Source organism: Strix aluco, chromosome 3 (genome assembly GCF_031877795.1).
Source record: "Strix aluco isolate bStrAlu1 chromosome 3, bStrAlu1.hap1, whole genome shotgun sequence".
Taxonomy (NCBI): domain Eukaryota; kingdom Metazoa; phylum Chordata; class Aves; order Strigiformes; family Strigidae; genus Strix; species Strix aluco.
In genome coordinates this window covers 81,103,902-81,121,759 of record NC_133933.1, presented here as the reverse complement: position 1 = coordinate 81,121,759, position 17,858 = coordinate 81,103,902, and the positions used below count along the sequence as shown (strand labels likewise).

General features: G+C 42.7%; 2 protein-coding genes across 4 annotated transcripts in view; both read right to left on the bottom strand.

Moving 5' to 3' along the window:
* Positions 1 to 3,261: 3,261 nt before the first annotated feature.
* On the bottom strand, positions 3,262 to 14,336 carry ZBTB24 (zinc finger and BTB domain containing 24). Of its 3 annotated transcripts, XM_074819359.1 has the most exons (7): positions 14,069 to 14,335; positions 11,726 to 12,725; positions 11,141 to 11,308; positions 10,899 to 10,982; positions 10,130 to 10,213; positions 7,865 to 7,946; positions 3,262 to 6,938 (listed from the first exon to the last, which is right to left on the bottom strand). In XM_074819359.1, the coding sequence occupies exons 1-7, from the start codon at positions 14,147 to 14,149 to the stop codon at positions 6,344 to 6,346; spliced, it is 2,094 nt and encodes a 697-aa protein (XP_074675460.1). In that variant the 5' UTR covers positions 14,150 to 14,335; the 3' UTR covers positions 3,262 to 6,343. The 3 variants fall into 3 exon arrangements, 2 of the variants coding, with proteins under 2 accessions (XP_074675460.1, XP_074675462.1); XR_012622571.1 differs by lacking the exon at positions 3,262 to 6,938 and having other exon boundaries at positions 7,885 to 7,946; positions 10,130 to 10,290; positions 14,069 to 14,336; XM_074819361.1 differs by lacking the exons at positions 3,262 to 6,938; positions 7,865 to 7,946 and having other exon boundaries at positions 10,134 to 10,276.
* A 584-nt stretch (positions 14,337 to 14,920) lies between these two features.
* Positions 14,921 to 17,858, bottom strand: part of AK9 (adenylate kinase 9) — a 77,434-nt gene continuing 74,496 nt past the window's right edge. Inside the window, exon 37 of the mRNA XM_074820550.1 lies at positions 14,921 to 15,155. Coding sequence (XP_074676651.1) covers positions 14,953 to 15,155 — 203 coding nt within the window. The 3' untranslated portion in view covers positions 14,921 to 14,952. The remainder of the gene's footprint in view (positions 15,156 to 17,858) is intronic.

Sequence of the window (17,858 nt, the reverse complement as noted above, 5' to 3'; positions counted from 1 at the left end):
CACTCAAGATGACCTGCTCCATGACCCTCCCTGGCACCGAGGTCAGACTGACAGATCTATAGTTACCTGGATCCTCCTTCCTGCCTTTCTTGTAGATGGGTGTCACATTTGCCACCCTCCAGTCCAATGGGACCTCCCCAGTTAGCCATGACTTCAGGTAGATCATGGAAAGTGGCTTGGCGAACACATCTGCCAACTCTTTCAGCACCTTTGGGTGTAACCCATCCGGTCCCACAGACTTGTGTGCATCCAAACGGTGTAGCAGGTCTCTGACCACCTCCTCTTCAACTGTGCTGACCTCCTTCTGCTTCCCCTCCCCATCTCCCAGCTCATGAGGCAGATGTCAGCTGCGGCAGATGTGCTGTGCTGCATCTGGTTTGGGGAGAGCGACGATTACCATGAAGAAAACTATGGGAAATACAAGAAGTTGTATAGCACATCTAAGCAATGATACTGAAACCCTTTCAAAGGCTGGGCAGCTAATGCTCTTGGAAATGTTAAACCTTTTAAATGTGCACATGTGCCCTGGCAAGAGAGTTTTGCTTCTGTGGGACTGTCAGAAGGTTTCCTCTCTCCAAACCTCTCCACCTGCTGCAGCTATTTCAGTTCCTTTCAGTCCAAGATAGCATTGGAAAGAGACTGAGAAAGAGAACAGAAAGGCAGATTGGATTAATTAAGTAAACCCAACATTTGAGAGAGAGCCCCCCTGTGAAGGTACTCTGGCAGGAGAGCTGATAGGGGTCACCCAGTGACATTTTGGTGAAGGGTGAGTCAAAGGAAACAGCATTGCCCTGCTGAAAGCTGCATAATAAATAATGCTGTGCTGGTCGAAGACGCAAATGCCAAATAACTTCACAGCAAATACCTGGAGAGGAAACATTGCACAGCTTATCTGCTGAAGCTGCTGAACCACAACAGCGTGCTGTGATGACTAGGTGGAGGGCCACCACTGCTGTTTCACTCCAGGTCCCTGGGCTGCCACAAGTCCTTTCTGACAGATCCAATGCAGCTGTTAGATTGCCCAGCAGTCGAAGCAAACAACATAGGAGACTTTGAAAAATGTCTTCCTGCTGCTGGGGAACGAAGGACAGATTCAGCTCCAGAAGGAAGGAAAACTCCATAAACTTAGTGTTCCAGGTGGAAGGTAGAAACTGACATCACTTTATCAAGAAATTTAAAGCAAAGCCAAAGGGATAACCTGATTTTGAAGATAGTGATCCACTAATGGGGCTGTCCACAACAACCTGAAGTTCTCCAGGTGACTGCTGTAATAGCCACAAGGCATGGTCCTTCGAGGGCAAGGAGGATCCAGTGGTTTGAAAGGAAGACCCGTGAACACGTCTGAGAATCGGTCCCCTTCAGGAATGCACAGACAATGGGCTACAATTGGGGTTGTTCAAAAAACTTGCAGGACAGTTAGCAGAGAAGCTGCTAACTAAAGCAAAGCTCTGTGTCCTGCTGTTCCGAAGATACATTGAATTAGGTAGGATTAAAATATTAGCCAGAAATAAGCAGCAAGCATACTACAGTGAGATGCCATTTCACCTAGAATATGCCTGGATGGCTTTTTTCCGTTCAGAAGAATTGCTTGGGACAGAGATGAACAGCAGTCCATCCGTTGTAGAAAACCATTCATTGTTCCCCATGTTTTATGGAAGATCTGAAAAGGGATGGAACATATAGGACTGTCGTAGCTCACAGGACTGCCTGGCTGCAAGAAGCAGACTCTTTAATGCCTCTAAGGAATAGATGAAAGAAGTCCTGAAGTTTTAGCTATGGAGTGTGGCATTATCTGTTCCTTCTCCACTCCTGGAGAAGCTGCAATAGCAGTAGGGTTGGAAAAAAGCCTGCACAGACGGACTCCTGACCACGGGAAGATAAGCGTATCCAGGAAGCACCTTGACTGCTGCCCAGAGTCCAGAGCACACCTGCTTTGCAAACTCGTCTCCTCCCAGCCACTCCCAAGTTCGACTCAGCTTCTCCTGGATGTGGCTACTTGCACGGTCAGTGAGACAGTCTGCTGCAGAGATGGAAGATGCAGGGAGACAGAAAATGTTGCAGGCTGCTACACTCACGTGGGCATCAGGACAGTGATTAGGAACAAATCCCATGCTAGCTTTCATTTAAGGTGAAGTGGGAGAAGACTGAAAAAAAAAAAAAATTCCAGCACACTAAGATAGGTCTTAGAAAGCATCAGCCATGAACTTGATCATAATGACTAACTAGCTAAGATAGTAAACCAACAAATGAAGAGATGCAAGTGAAACTCTTTCCTGAACAACTGGCAAGATCGATGAGAGGCTCAACAACCCCAACTTAACCTGTGAATAAGCATTCGATTTGAAAGAGTTCGTGGTGAGGTAGTCGTCTCTTCCACTTAGATGCTAAGAGGTAATAGCTGTATAACCCCTAGTAGTGCTTTTTTAGTCCCTCTGAGCAGAAAGAGAGCATAAAACAAGTATTAACCCTTGCAAAGTTACACATGCTGGGATGAAGCTTTTGATATTGGCAGGATAATTTGCTTTTACAGCTCATATGAAATAAATATTCTGATATTCATTTATCAAAAATGAGATGCTGGGCTGGAAGGCCCACCTGCCTAATCCACACTGCCAGGGTCTCAGCTTCCATGCACAGAACAGCAAACTCTCTGAACTTCAGAGCGCCAAGGTCAAGAAACACTACTTACAGCTAAACCATGAATATCACTGGCAAGCAGAGCAAGTGTACACGCAATAGTTGAATACACACTTAACAGTGTGTTTCCTCTACCTCTCAGGGATTTGTTTCAAATTCATGGGGAGAAGCAGCCAAAAATCTTCAGAAAGAGCCAAAATTTCATAAACTTGCATTTGAAAAAAGAATAGTAAAATCCTTTTAGAGTTTAACTACACGGGGTAACCTGCAAATAGAGAAGAAACACACAATGGTGTTAATTGCTCAGAAAAATGGATCTTTCTGTAGTTGTCTTATTGTCCAGCATTTATGTCTAAAACCCTAATCCCATTTTAACATAGTGAGCAGTGAGATGGATTTGCTAAGATTAGTATATATGAGAAAACGAGAAGTTAAGGTGTTTACTGGCTAAGGAGTAAAGATATTTAGAGAGCTGCTTTGAAATGCAGTTTTTAAGGGATGCATTTTTTTTGCTAAATAGTTCTTAGTGGCAGCTGGACTAAAAAGCAAAGCTGAAGGGATTTCCTTTCAAATTCAAAGTAATCCTAGGCTTCAGTTGCAGCCATAAAAATGCACACACAGAAGGAGGATTTATTTTCATCTTTAATAGAAACGCATTCACTAGGAAGGAAGCAAATGGTGTCAAAAAAGCAACATCTGTGGTATGATAAACCATGCGAGCTTCTCGAGTGCAAGCTACAATGCGTGCTGACAGCTTAAGCAATGCAGGGTGCAAGATTAGTCGCTCCTGTGCCAGTCACAGAAGCTTGTTTCTTCACTGGTAGTTTGTAGAAAAGCCTAAGAAAATTCCAAACCTGAAACTTCATTTTTTTTTAGTTGTAGGGAAAGCATTGAGCAATCACTATGTGATAGCGGCTCATGCATAATTGTAGCATTGTACTTAATCCTGAAAGGGTAACTTCAGGATGATCAAAGTTCAGAAAGAGGAAAGTATTTAAGTTACTTTACTGGTAGTCTTAAGATTTACCTCGTAACCAGCTTTGAAGCATTTCAGGGTTCATAAATACATGGCAGAGAAGGAACTCAGTGCAAGCTCCTGTAAACTTATGACCAGACAGCATTATGGCTGCACATTACAGTATTTTAGATAAAATCAAAAGTTGTTAGGATAAATCTGCCACAATATTTATTGTAAGCTTAAATTTATACCATTGATCGGTAAGATTTTCGTAGAGGTAACAAGCTTTACTGTACTTTTTCATCTGTTCTTACAGCATCAAGACTTTAAGCTTCTGAAGTACAACTGCAGAATATGCTGGTTCTCTCTGGTGGCAGAAAGTATACATATTTTATATCTCCATTCTGAGAGGAAGAAAAAAGGTGAAAAGCCTAGAGTTCTGGTGTGGGATGGTTTGGGTTTTGGGGTTTTTTGCATGGATTTATTCCCACTGTCTACACTTTTCATGATCCATTTATATAAAATCTGATCTAGTACTTTGTAAAAATGGAGATACTTACCCAAACTACAGCAGCAGGTGGTCAGGAGCCAGCCGAGCAGTCTGGACTTGAATGAGGAAACATGGTCCAGAATTTGGGCTCCCCAGACAAGACAGACACTGACACACCAGAATGAGGGCAGCAGGTGATAGAAGAGCTGGAGCCCACGACAGAAAAGGCTGAGAGCTGGGGTTGTCCAGGCCTGAAGAGCAGGTGGCTTTGGGAGGACCTTACTGCTGCCTTCAACTACCTAACGGGAAGGTGCGGAGACGACGCTCTTGGAGGCGCAGTGGTAGGATGAGAGGCAGTGGACATAAACTGGAACATGGGAAATTCCAATTAAATACAGGAAACTTTCACTGCGAATATGGTCAAGCACTGGAACCGGTGGCCTAGACAGGCTGTGGATCTCCTTCCCTGGAAGCGTTCAAAACTCAACCAAGACAACAGCGACACGATCTAGATGCACCTGCTTTGAGGAAGGTGGTGGACTGGATGGCCTCTGGAAGTCCCTTCCACCTTAAATTATTCTACCATTCTACACACCACTGGGCTTTTATGCAGTGACTCTCTCTAGGCAGTCATATAAGCCAAGCATGTACAAAGACTTTTTGTTCTGCTTTTAGATTCACCTGAATTTTTATATTTTTCATTTGGTAAAACATAAAATATCAATCACAAGTTTAACATTTTAAAACTGAAGTGACAATGGAGCACATTGCTTTGAGCACCAGTAGCATTTCATTTGGATTTTAACACACAAGTACACTATGTGAGATGTTACCAGTAGCCAAACTTGAAAATGCAAAGCATGTATTCTGGCATGGCATTTTATTAAGATGTCAAATCTTTTTTGTTAGCAGTCATTCAGTCATTGAAAACAATCTGTACACATCTAATCTAGTCAGCGAAAATAGCTGTACAACTTTAACACGATATGCCCCATTTATATAGCTCATTATGCTCTGAACGGATTCTCTTCATTGTTTAACTCCCCACAAAAACAATTACCAGCTTTAACTTATATTAAAAGTAACATTACATTCTGCTCTCAAAAGTACAAAAAATAACATTTTAAATATACACTGGCTCCTAAGCTTAGACTGAATCCTGTCAGGAAGAGAATTTTGCACTTCAAAAGACAGTGCCTTCAACATCAAGAGCACTTCAAAGTGCTTGGCAGACTGTGTGAACGCTATCCCCACTGACTAGATGATGAAATAAGGCACAGAGGTCAACTACCTTGCCCACAGTCACACAGAGCACGAGTGGTAGAACCAGCAGAGCAGAATTTGGGCTTTTCAGTTGTCCAGTGTAACCACCGTATCTCATTGCTGTTATTCAAGTGCAATGGCTTACACGTTTCTGAGGAACAAAACTTGTACAGCATACAGTGAACAGAAGGGGTGATCCAGGGCCAAAGTCTGCAACAACTTCAACCCAAACCAAACCAATTTGGTAATCAATAAATCAAAATGCACTTCAGGAAATGATCACATAGAAAGCTGTACATTAACCTGCAGAGCGAAAGCTCATTAAACATAAGACATATGGTGTTAGCTTTGCAAAAAGTACTGGTTATCTTAACAGCAGTTCAGGTAACGTTGACTTCATCAGAGAAGTTGTACTTTCTGATCAGCAGACATCTTAAGCACTGTTCTTCTACCAGCAAGGTACACTTCTCTGGGCTCTCACAGAAATGCAAATAAGGGGCCAAACATCTCCTCAGTAGGCATGTATGTGTATGGCACAAAACCCCCCACATTAATCACTTATGAGATATGGACTAAGTGGTAGAGAAATACCAATCTGGAAAAATAAAAAAAGTCTAAAATAAATAAGGTTAAGAAAACTGAAAATCACCCACCAAAATCACCAAGAAACATATCTTCAGAAAGATTATGCTGCAGAAGAGAAATTGCAATACGTATAATCACTGCTTGAATAAGATGCATGCTACAGCCTAGCCCTCTGATGACAAATAAGCATTTCAGAAAGCCTGTCCTTGAATAGGATGCTCACGAGATGACTCATTTACTGACAGAGACTGCCGATGGGATTCAGAAACACGTACGCTTTGATTCTGTTCTTCACCGATTTGATGGGAAGGAACCGTATCTTGGCTAGAGTGAGACTGTTGACTTGATTCCTGAGTCAGCTGCCTGCGCTGAGCTGGATGCAAAGATCCTGCTAAGTGGATTTCTTCATTTCATCCTTGATGAGCATGGAGATGTTCCAGTGCTTCTTTGGAAAGAGTGATGACATGCATCTGTTCAGGCTGGGCAGTCTCTATTTGGTTTGCAATCATATTGATACTTTGGATTTGTTCTGCTTGCTCCTGCTGAGCCGAAAGCAACAAGTTTTGCAACTGCTGTGGTGGCTGAGCAAGCAGCGTGAGGTTAGCAGCCTGCTCTGTCGTCATATTTGGGGCATTTTCTGCAGTAACAATACTAATGCCTTGATTATGACTAGGCATGAAGTTTATATTATGTACTGCATCTGTAACCAGTAGCTGAATTTCCTGCCCTCCAGAGGTGGCAAGTTGATACTGCTGCAGCTGAAGAATGTTTCTCACTTCTTCAGAATTAGTGTTGGTGCTTGCGGCAGCACTGGCTTCCTGAAACTGCTTTTCCTTGGTGTGAATTTTCAAATGAGACTTCAGGTTGTCCAGACGAGCAAACTGCAAACTACATTCTGAGCAGGAGAAAGGCTTTTTGCCTGTGTGTAAGATACAGTGTCTTCTCTTAGCACTGGAATCAGAGAAGGACTTTCCACATATACCACAAGAATATGGCTTTTCTCCTCTGCAAAAGAACGTGTTTGATCTCATTAAAATATTCACTTTGACAGTGCTGCTTTCTGCAACTTACTTATTGTAGAATAAAAAAAAAAACTTACACAATTATTTTGTTTTGCTAGATCATAAGTACTTAAGAATAGTGACTTCAAAAAAGTTCATTTGACTTCTTAATTATTTCTGTTTGACTTCACAAACTGTACACTTTCATTAGTATGTACTCAAGAGCTGCAGAGATAACGTAACTGCCCTCCTGTCATAACGCCAGAGGTACAAACTCCATGCTGCTAGACCTTGACAAGAATGCAACAACTTACTTTGCACAATAAGCACTGACTGTTTTAAGAATGTTTATTAACATTGTGGGCTTCAAAAAAAAAAAAAAAGCAGCATCCAAATCCTAACTTGCTGCCCGACTCAAAGGGATGAGAAATTTTACTAGAAACTTTTTTTCTTTTTTTCACATAAGGCCCACAACAGTTCTCCAATGATTCAAAATCTGACATCCATTTATGCAGTATATCACACTGACATAGGTAAAAGACAACTAATGCTGTTAGACAGACTTGATAGACTACAGGGAAACAGGACAATGCTTCAAGAACCTTGTACACTATGGCTACTGTTCAAACAAAAGTTCACAGTAAAATTTTCACTTAAATAATATAGCAGTAAGTACATTGTCATTAAACAGACACAATACACCAAAGAAGAATCTTATGATGTCTTGGCACTCTAGTATTTAAAAGTGCAGAACTTTCCACTACCAGCTATTTCTTTAAATAGATTAAGCAAAAATGTTAAGTCTTTTAACCATCCATCCAAAATGCGAACAAGCCCTGACCACTCTATAATTGAACAAGCACTACACACAGGTATCAGACTAGAAGTTACATTTTTGAAGAATGTCATGAAAATTAAGACATACTCTACCTGTGAATTCTAATGTGAGTCTGAAGAGAACTTTTAGCTGTAAATGATTTGCCACAAATTTCGCAAGTGAAGGGCTTCTCACCTATCAAAAAGAAATTTGACATCCCTTTTTATATATCACTTCCCATCAATGTATTAAAAAACATTTTATATTTTACCATACACAGTATCAAGTGTGTATTGTCAAATCCCCACGCTTCTGCTATGGGTCAGGACGGATATCTGAAACTGAATGAACTCATTAGTTAAACAAGGGTATAGTATTTTAAATGTACATCTCTGTCATTTCTCCCCTTTGAAGATAAAGACTTCGGTGATCCAAGCCCTCAGAGCAACAGAAAACATACCCATAATACAGATGCAGGTGTTCCACACGGAACAGAGAAGTCTGAAAAAGGCTGACCCTGGACTAGTAGGCACTAATGCTGGGCTCATGTGCAGCACCATGCAGATGAGGAAGCTTGTATTTCCAAATCTGAAAGTGAATCCATTATCTTAACAAGTTGTCTGGCTTCCTGTAAAGGCTCCATCATCCTAGGCCTACAATACCCTGGGAACACCAGTTGGAGAAAAATTAAATTATGGTGGGTTGAACAAACTATGGGGTTTTTTTGTTTTTTACTGCATTTGGAATTCTTGTGTCTGAGTAAAGCAGAGAACCCAAATCAAATAACAAAAAGGTTCACAAGAAACAGATACTACCCAACCGAAGCAAATCCTAATTCACACCATAACATATTCTTGTTGCACTGTGCTTCTTTAAGACACTAGACATGAGAATCCAAATCACCACCAGGGATTCATGGTGAGCAGCCAGTTTCCAAGGAAGCTTCATATTTAGCACAGAACTGCAATGCTTATCAGCTTTTATATGGCTTTGGAGGGCAGGGGTAAAGGATGAGAGAAGAAGAAACATTTGTCAGAAGGGACCTCTAGTCACCTAGTCCCAGCCTCCTACTGTAAACAGGAGCAACTTCCTAAGTAGGCTGTATTCTTATGACACGGCATTACGAAACTGCTGCCAAAGCAGAACAGTCATAGCAATGTTAACACTTGTCCCCCCAAACTCTTTAGAATTTTACTTCTTGCTTTTGAGATGGGACAGATCAATTGTTATTTCTGCATCATTAATACTGGTATCTGGCCTGTCTTTTCTGGAAGCAAAATACATTGCAAGCCAGTTCCTGCTAGAACTCATCTTAGTTCTTCTGGTTTTGCAACTCACCTTGCTAGTATGCTTCCCCCTCTCACTTCCCACTACATCTACAGAGCTGTAGCAGTTTCAGACACAACTGTTGTGTGTGTCAACAAACTCTATGTTCTCCTCAACAGAAAGTGCAGTATTTATTAAGTATCACAAGTTAACACTGTTCTGGATACACCCAAAGCTCCCAAAAACACAAGTTCTGACCTCATCATATCCCAGGGAATTTAAAGCTGTTATTTTCACTGAGAAAGAGAAGGAAATGAACAAGATGCATAACTCAATCTCATGCATACTTTATTACAACTGCAGGCAACATGCTTAAGAACCATTTGATTTGGGGAAGAAACAATCGCCACTGTTTATAGCCCTTTTAAAAGAAAAAAATTATTCACGTGTCATCTTATGAACTTACCATTCAAAGAAAACTATTTTAAGAAGCTTATGCTCTGTTATCACGGGAGGGTAGATCAACATTTTTATCTCTGTTATCCAGCCATTCAAGTATTACCTCACCCTCTAAATCTCTTAAAACACCTTCTGACGCACTTGCATTGAATCATCCCTCTCAGCCCATCTCCTGCCAACATCTGGTTTATTACAGCACAATAAAAAGGTAAACGGAAATAATTATTGTTCTGGTCAGCAACATTTTTTCATAAGCACCCATCTCTCACAGACAAGGGTTCCCAACTCATTTAGGACATACACTTTCTGTTACTAGTTGGCTTACTTCAAGCCCATACGTGCCGGCTGCGGCTTTTCTGATAAACTGAATTCCCAGTCCAGGATTCTATCACAGGAGAGCTGACTGGCATCTTCCGCAGCAGGCTTTATAAGAATAGGAAAAAACCCCTCTTCCTATAATAGGCCCTGCTTCTGCACTGTTGTAGTACAAGCTTTTCTGTGCTCCTGCATTCTTGATGTCAATCTCCTCATTAGCAATACAGGCATCACTATGTACAAGTAGAGCAGAAGTTGAGAGACACAAGTGACATTTGCCCAACACTGTGTTACTTCAAGAAAAAAAAAAAACCACAAAACATGATGGACAATATTACCTGTATGTGTTCTTAGATGTTTCTTTAACTGAGCTGCATCCATGAATTTGCGACGACACTGGTTACATTCCGGCAGTGAATGGCCTTGTCGCAATAATAAAAAAAGTGTCAGTGTATCTCTTCAGTGATCTTTGTTAAAGCACTTTCCTGTAAAATAACCACTGTGATAGAATATAGAGATAAAACAAAAGGTGATTTGCTGCCTCCTCCCTATCTTAACTGTCACACTCTTATTCCTCTCTTTAATATTATCATGGGAAAAGAGGGGACTGACACCTGCTCCCGCCCAAACACGCCTTCTCTTGAAGCTTTGTAAATTCTGATTTTTTCCACCACTTCCTGTGCGTGTAGCTTAATCTCCGTCCTGCTCCAGAAGCAAGGAGGATGCTTCTTAAAGCTTGTTTGCCATTACTAGTCCAAAGTAGTGGCAATTTGCATAACAGGCAGTGGACACAATTGTTTATACAATTCCTAGCTCCTGTGTAACACAGACAGCAGGGCTGAAATAATCAAGTTGTATGTCAAATACAGCATAACTGATTTTTAATCATCATAAGAGTCCTTCTCGATGAACTATTTTTCTAAACATTCCATTTATTATACACCATTTTGTCTTTTTCATCCTATTCAATGTTATATCAAGATACCACACATCAGGGTAGCAGAGACTAAGTACATCACTGAAGAAGAATTTTCATCCTTAGTCAATCTTTAGGAGGACAAATCAGCATGGACTGTAAGCCAGCTCTTCAACCCAAACTTGTTATACCTGTGTGTACTCGGTAGTGGCTCTTGAGCTGTCTCTTTTGGCTGAAGTATTTCCCACACTGATCACATGTAAAAGCCTTCTGCCCTGTGAAGGAAATCAGTTATTAAAATGTAAGCCACATCCAAAGCAAGTGTAAGGAAATAAATAAGTAAACTAGCACATACGAGAGAGAGCAGAAATACCTTTTTTCAGAAAGGCAAATTCTTAGGGGAGAGAGGTTACATTTGCCTTGAAATATTTACCTGTATGTAGGCTCATGTGCTCTAGAAGAGAATGCTTTGTTGTCAGAGCCTTACTGCAGACAGTGCACGTGTACGGCCGCTCTCCGGTGTGCATCCGCTCATGGACTTGAAGGGAGTGCTTCTGGGAAAAGCCTTTGCCACACTCACTGCACTTAAAAGGGCGCTCCCCTAAAAGCAAAAGATGACGCTTTAAAGTATAATGCATTATTTCTCACGAGATATTCTAAGCTGATAGTGAGATGCATTGCAATGTAGTAGCTACTAAAGAATTACTTCTAAGTAGTGATAAGGAGAATTAAGATACAAGCTGCACATAGCAATAAAATAATTCTCTAAGTATTGCCATATAATTCAACATTTAAGGGGAAATTATTAACTAAACTGCAATCAAGGTAAGACATAAAGGCTGGCAGATCAGGTGACAAGAATAGAACAGCGAGCACGGGAGACACACTGTAATTTGGATCAGCAAGCTGTTTTGGACAGTTCTTGCTGGAGACAACAGCCCACATTTTAACAATTAGCTCGCATTTAGCAACAAGTCACTAAACCCTAACCCAGAAGCAGCAGTCTCTTAATGCCTACCTGTATGACTTCGCTGATGAATAGCTAAGAAGTGATTATATTTAAAAACTTTGCCACAGTCTTTACAGCGAGCTTCAGAACCTGCACGTTTTCTTTTTCCATCAGTCGTCTTTGCCAGTCCCTTTTCATCCTCATCACTGAGAAGTTTATAATCTTTTAGTTTGATTGATCTCCTTATTCTGCGTTTGCTGTAACGGCTCTGAGTGCTCTGCATTCCTTCAGATTTGGGATCATAATTCTCATCTTTCTCAGCTGTCAGATTGACAGTAGTTTCTGAGCCACAAGCAGGTTCATTTTCTTCTGCATCTTTCCTCGCTGGCGCCTGTTCGCTGGCAACTGTTTCTTCTGCTGCAGTCTCTTTTTTAATAAAATTCTGCTTATTTTGCACAGAGTTGTTCTCCCTCAGCTGTCCATCTTCGGCAGAATTTGCTCCCAACTTTTCTTCTTGAACATTCCTGGCTTTCCTTGGTCGCCCTCGTTTTCGCTTTGGTGGATCTTCGTTTTTCTTGTCGCTTGCAGTAATGGCTACAGAGGCTCCGCTGTTTGCTGGAGCTGGTAGCACGTTACCCGGGCTGCGGCTGGCCTGATAGTCTGTACAGGCCCACACCAAGTCACTCACTTTCAGCAGCTGTGCAGTAGCCAGAACTTGTTCTGTGTTTTTTTCAGTGGCACGGAGGCAACCGGTGTAGATAAATTCTAGCAGTGCTCCAAAGGTGTCTGCAACCATTCCCTCCAACATGTAAATGGACTGCCCTATTTCACCCTCATTTACAAACATCATTGAGAAGTATTCACTGCTGGCAGCAAGCAATGCTTTATGGGCTCTGAACTGCACATTCTCCACTATTAGAGTAATGTCACAAAGAAAATCTTTTTTCCTTTGTTCTTCAAAATTAGCTAGAATGGTATCTTTGTGAGCTTTGGAGTGGATGATGACCAGTTTCTCAGAAGCATCAGGAGTAATTTCTGCCATTTTTATTGCAAATATGAAAGGAGGTGCCTACAAGAACAGAATAGCTTTAATAAATTAAAATTTAATAAATAAGTCTGCATTATAAGACACCAAATATCATGTACTTTACCAGCCAGAGTTCAACAGTTTCTGAAGCAATTCTGAAGTCTCTGACCTTTCTTTAAAGAAAGCAACACTAATGCTGACACAGATTTTCTTCAAAAAGTGTTTTTAAATCCTGAGAAATGGCTACAGATAGTTTCTTCTTAGATCAGAATTACTGCCTATTATTTCACTTGTTTATCTCTGATGTGCTGTGAACTGTCTAGCATCTAAAAAAAGGGCTACCCCTTCTGAAAACTCCTTTCACAACTAAAACAATGGGACAAAAAGAACTCTTTGTTCACAGCTCCGAAGTGAAAACAAACAATGGAAAAAAAAAAAAAAAAAGGTTAACTGCAGCTTCATCACTGCAGATGCCACATTTCAGATTATTCAGGGACAAGGCTATGAAATCCTGTAATCAATGATAAAACTTCACTGGCATCAGTGTGGCAGGACTCCATGCCTTCTTTTATCCACTTCAATCCTTCTGAAAATTTCTCTTTCAGAACACTTACCTGTTAAGCTTCAGCCTATGGAGGTGGGCAATAAAAGCAGAAAAACAGCAGCTTTTTTAAGAGTGCTGTCTAAAATAGGGTTGACTATGCTATTAACCATCAACCTGGCTTGCTAAGCTTCTTCAATTGTACATATGCAAAATTTAAACAAGCAAAAGAAAATCCAGCAATTTCACAATAATCCATCAAATACTACTATGGAAGAGATGTGCCAAAAATGTCCGTTTCAAGAGGATCAGCTGAGGCAAAGGTGAAACAAATTAGCTACCTGCCATCCTAAATTATAAAACTATCACGTTAAAAACAAATACATACTTATATTTAGTGAATGCAACAGTTCCAGTCACCTAAAGTAATGCTGTAAGAAACAACATACACTACATACAGACGATACCTAAATGCTACTGAGGTGGCCAACATGTGATTTTTTTTTAGCCCCATTCAGCTACCAAACAGTTCATGCTGGAGCCACGTTGTGTTGGGAGCTTTAATTTCTGGAGGATGCAAGCCTGATGTTGCTGGAGCACCGTAAAGCACGGCTGCAGGTCTGACCCAACAGTGTGTTAGAACTCCTGGAGAGCTGCTGCCCGCTCTGCCTGCTGGCGTTCCCTACCACCCACACGAGCCTCAGACAAGGTATACTAGCTGTTTTGATCACATGAAGGACTTTGATATTCAGTCACGAGGTGACATCATTAATATTTTGACTGCAAACTCCAAACCTGCACGCTTACCCAGAAAACCCCTAAAAACCCCACAGCAAGCCCGTACGTGCAGGGAAGGCACCCACGGGGCCCGCAGCGCGCCCGGGCACACGCCGGTCCGTCTGCTGATGAGCTGTAAAGGGCTCATGAGCCACTCGCGGGTCCTCGGCGGCTGTCGCGGCTGCCAGAGGACTGGTTCTCGACACAAACAGCGACAGCAGGCCCCGCTCGGCTCGCGGCCGGCGGGGGGCAGGAGGCGGCCCACGGAGCCGGGCGGGTTTGGGGAGAAGTCAGAAAACCCGCGGCGGGGATCGGAGACGCCGGCACCGCAACCTCCGGCGCCCCCTCACCTGCCCCGAGCTCCGTAACTCGCTCCCGCAGGTTCTGGCCGCGCCCCCCCGGGGAAGGCCGCTCGCCCCCTCAGCGGGACGAGGCGGTGCCGGGGGAGGGAGCGGCGCCCGCGGCCCAACTCGGCGGTGCCGGGAGGGAGCGGGTTGTTCCCCCGGCCCGGACGCCGCCGCCGCCCTCCCCAGGGCCCTGGCGGCGGTCAGGGGTGTGGGGGTGTCTGTCTCCCGGCAGCGCCCGGCACTCACCGCTCCGCCGCCTGCCCCTCTCCGCGGAACCCCTGCCGCACTTCCGGCCCGGGCGGCGGCGTCGCCCCTTGCGTCTTGACGTAGGGCGCAGCGCACGGCGCGGCGGCTGGCCCCGCCCCCTCCCGCGCGCGCCCCGCCGCCTGCCGGGCGCTGCCCCACGCGTGAGTTGCCGTAATCAGTGTTAAACGAGGCGTGACTTCAGAGGTTTTAATTGTAAGATTTCGTAGTAAAGAAACTGGTCCTAGAAAGGGTGACGTTGCTCACCAGCCGCCTTGCAGCAGCGCAGGCGGCTGATGGCGACGGTCCTTGGGTTAATCAAAGGAAATACGGGGGCTGGGGGGCAAACACGCAGCCCACGCTACACAAAGCTGGGGCGGGCGTCTTTGAGGGAGAGAAAAGCCTGCAGCCTGCCGTCAAAGCCCGGGGGCCGGCGCCGCGGCTCCTTGTAGGGTCCGGCCATGGCCGCCCCCAGGTAGGGGACGAGCTGGCAGTGCTCCACCAGCCGCGCCAGCCTCCTCCGGTACATCTGCCGCGCCGGCGCCGAGCTCCTGGGGTTGTGCGCTGCAAGAAGTTAAGCGGGATGTTAGTGTTCCCTGTTAACTTGGTGGAATTACGTGACACAAATTTAAAAAGGGATCAAGCCTACACCTGCTGGTTTTATCCTTGGTACTGATAAAACTGCCATGGGCTGCGCCCATTGATGCCAAACCAACAAATCAAGTCTGGTATTTCAAAGTTCCTAACCCCACAAGGGTACTGATACTCAGAAGGAACACAGAATCACAGAACTGTTCGGTATGGAATGCACCTTAAAGATCATCTAGTTCCAAACCCCCTGACATGGGCAGGGACACCTGCCACTAGATCAGGTTGCTCAAAGCTTTTGTAAACAAAGAAACAACAAACATGCGCTCAGCTGCCATTGACTTCCCATTCCTCGGGCTGAGAGGGTCTGGTGATACTCCAGGCAATGACAAATTTGGCTAGCGTGGCACATACCCTGAAATGGCACTGTGTGGGGATAGCCCAGGTGCGGCGTGGCTGGCACTGGGCTGCTATGTACTTGGCACAGTTGTTCTATGGCCTAAATGCTTTGCCCATAAAAAATCAAGAGCTGACTGATAGGTCAGAGGAGGAAGAAAATATCAAGGCCAAGAGCTTTGCAAAGAGGATATGTTTCTTTTCTTTCTTACCTCTCTGCCCTATCTCATTAAAAAAACTGGACTGCATGAAGAACTATGCTATGAGACACTTCAGCCCACCAGCTTTAAATTGCAGACAACTGCATTCAACAGCTTCTGAGTGATTTTTCAAGCATAGCCATATGTAGAGCTCTTGCAGCAGTCAAGTTTCAAGGGCACTAAATCACTCTAGTGATGTATAGTTTCCTACTCTTTTTTCCAGGAGTAAGTCTCTCTGCATTTATGATTGATCACCTGGATCTTCGCTTCTCGGATACTGAAAGCAATCCAGTATTGTTGTTAGAAAAGCCGCAGGAGCGACTGAACCACTGTTTCTCGTCCCCTATTTAAATGGGAGATTATAGAGTGATGTAAGTTGAAGCTGAGAAAGTCTTACTTCAGATAGAAATAGGATGTAAAAAATTTCCAAGGGACCACAGCATGAAGTACTTTGATCAAGTTTTTGATCAAGGATTGCGTGACTACTCTGAAGAGACACACAGTAATAAATGCTGTATTTGCAAAGGAGATTTTTCAGTGTACTGGAATGCTGTATCTGAAAGCTGGATGCAGTTCTACCCAGTGTTAGAAGAAGATTACTCATTTGCCAGGATTCCTATGGTCAAAGTGTTCGTCACTGCATGAGGAGAAGAGATTTGTGCACTTGCATAACCTTTCCAGTTCATCATCTAGTGCTAATAATGATTTAATGATGCAATATATGAGCAAAGCATTCCTAGTGTGGACATTGTTATGTTAGCAAAGCTGTGCTAACAAAAGAATGAAAACAGCCTTTTGTGGACGAAACAAACTACAGTATAAAAGCAGTTTTGCTGGCTTAAGAACTGTACATTTATACAGGGGCTTATCATGTGCCTACACTGTTCAGTGGTCTTCCTTAACAAAGCTATGCTAGCAAAAATCTGTGACAGTCCAAGAAAATTCTGGAGGGCTCCGGAAACTGCATGAGGAAAGACAGGATGTGATGAACTTCAGACAAATAATAAAGACTGTCATTATCTAAAAGAATAAGTAAAAATTTTAAATAACAAAAGGCAAGATAAAGTTCACCCACTGAACGGATTGGCTTATAAAAGGCAAAACTGGTGGGCTGAAAAAGTGACAGTCTTGCTCCAGAAACCTCCAGCAGTACTGGAAACCAGATCAAAGCTACAGTAGAGCTATAAACTAGACTATTGAAATCCTGAAAGTTGGCAGTATTTAGGCTGATTGGAAACTGTTATAGATTATTAGCTGCAACTGCTATCTTGGACTGCAAAAAAACCAAACAGAAGTTCTAAAAATTAGCAAATATGAACACAGGAGACAAAGCTTGAGCAACCTTCCTTGGTGAAGCAGTATTTCTAACCTCTGGTAGCACCATGAGATGTTTTGCTCTATCATTATTTTGTGGGCTGAGTACAAACGACCTAATTTTAATTTTGGACTGTTTATCTTTGTTATGGAAAAGTAAGGTGGTTGATTGGACTGTTGATTAAATAAAAACAGTTAAAAATAATCAACATACTGATACTCTGAATCACATTAATAGTCAGATCTTCCCAGATAATTTCAGAAATAAACAGAATGATAAATAACGTCTCATTTCTCTGTGCTAAAAACTTAAAAATCTAATTAAATCTGCATGGATATCTGTTCTTTTGTAGTGTGTAACAGTGTATCGGTACTGAGCCCATGCAAAAGAAGGGCTTTTTTTGAAAGTAACAGATGTCCCATGTGCACTTAGGCTGTTTTTCAATACAATCAGGCCTCTCATTTACATATTTAGCTAATGTGTTGGAGATGTGTAAGATCAGAAAGTTGTCTTCAGGTTATCTGCAAGGCAAGGTTTGTTAATAAGTTTTATTTGACAACCTGATACTGTTGAAAAAAAGGCAAGCATTCCGGTACCTAAACCATTCCTCAGATAGTATTTCAGCAGCCTTTTATTACAGTAATTTTAGTCAATTTTTAAGACAATTCAGGTTGTCTAGGACTAGTTAAAAATGTAGTACCACATAGATTATAACATTTTACTTTCTGTTTAAAAACTCCAACAGTGCATGTTAGAAATGTTTTCAAG

Bases quoted from the DNA above. Each gene is read 5' to 3' on its own strand.
- ZBTB24 (XM_074819359.1), bottom strand. From the start codon at position 14,149: ATGAGCCCTTTACAGCTCATCAGCAGACGGACCGGCGTGTGCCCGGGC. The intron at 10,983-11,140 runs GTAAATATTTCA...TTTCCTTCACAG, and splicing joins GCACATGAGCCTACATACAG to GGCAGAAGGCTTTTACATGT. The intron at 6,939-7,864 runs GTAGAGTATGTC...GTTCTTTTGCAG, and splicing joins ACTCACATTAGAATTCACAG to AGGAGAAAAGCCATATTCTT.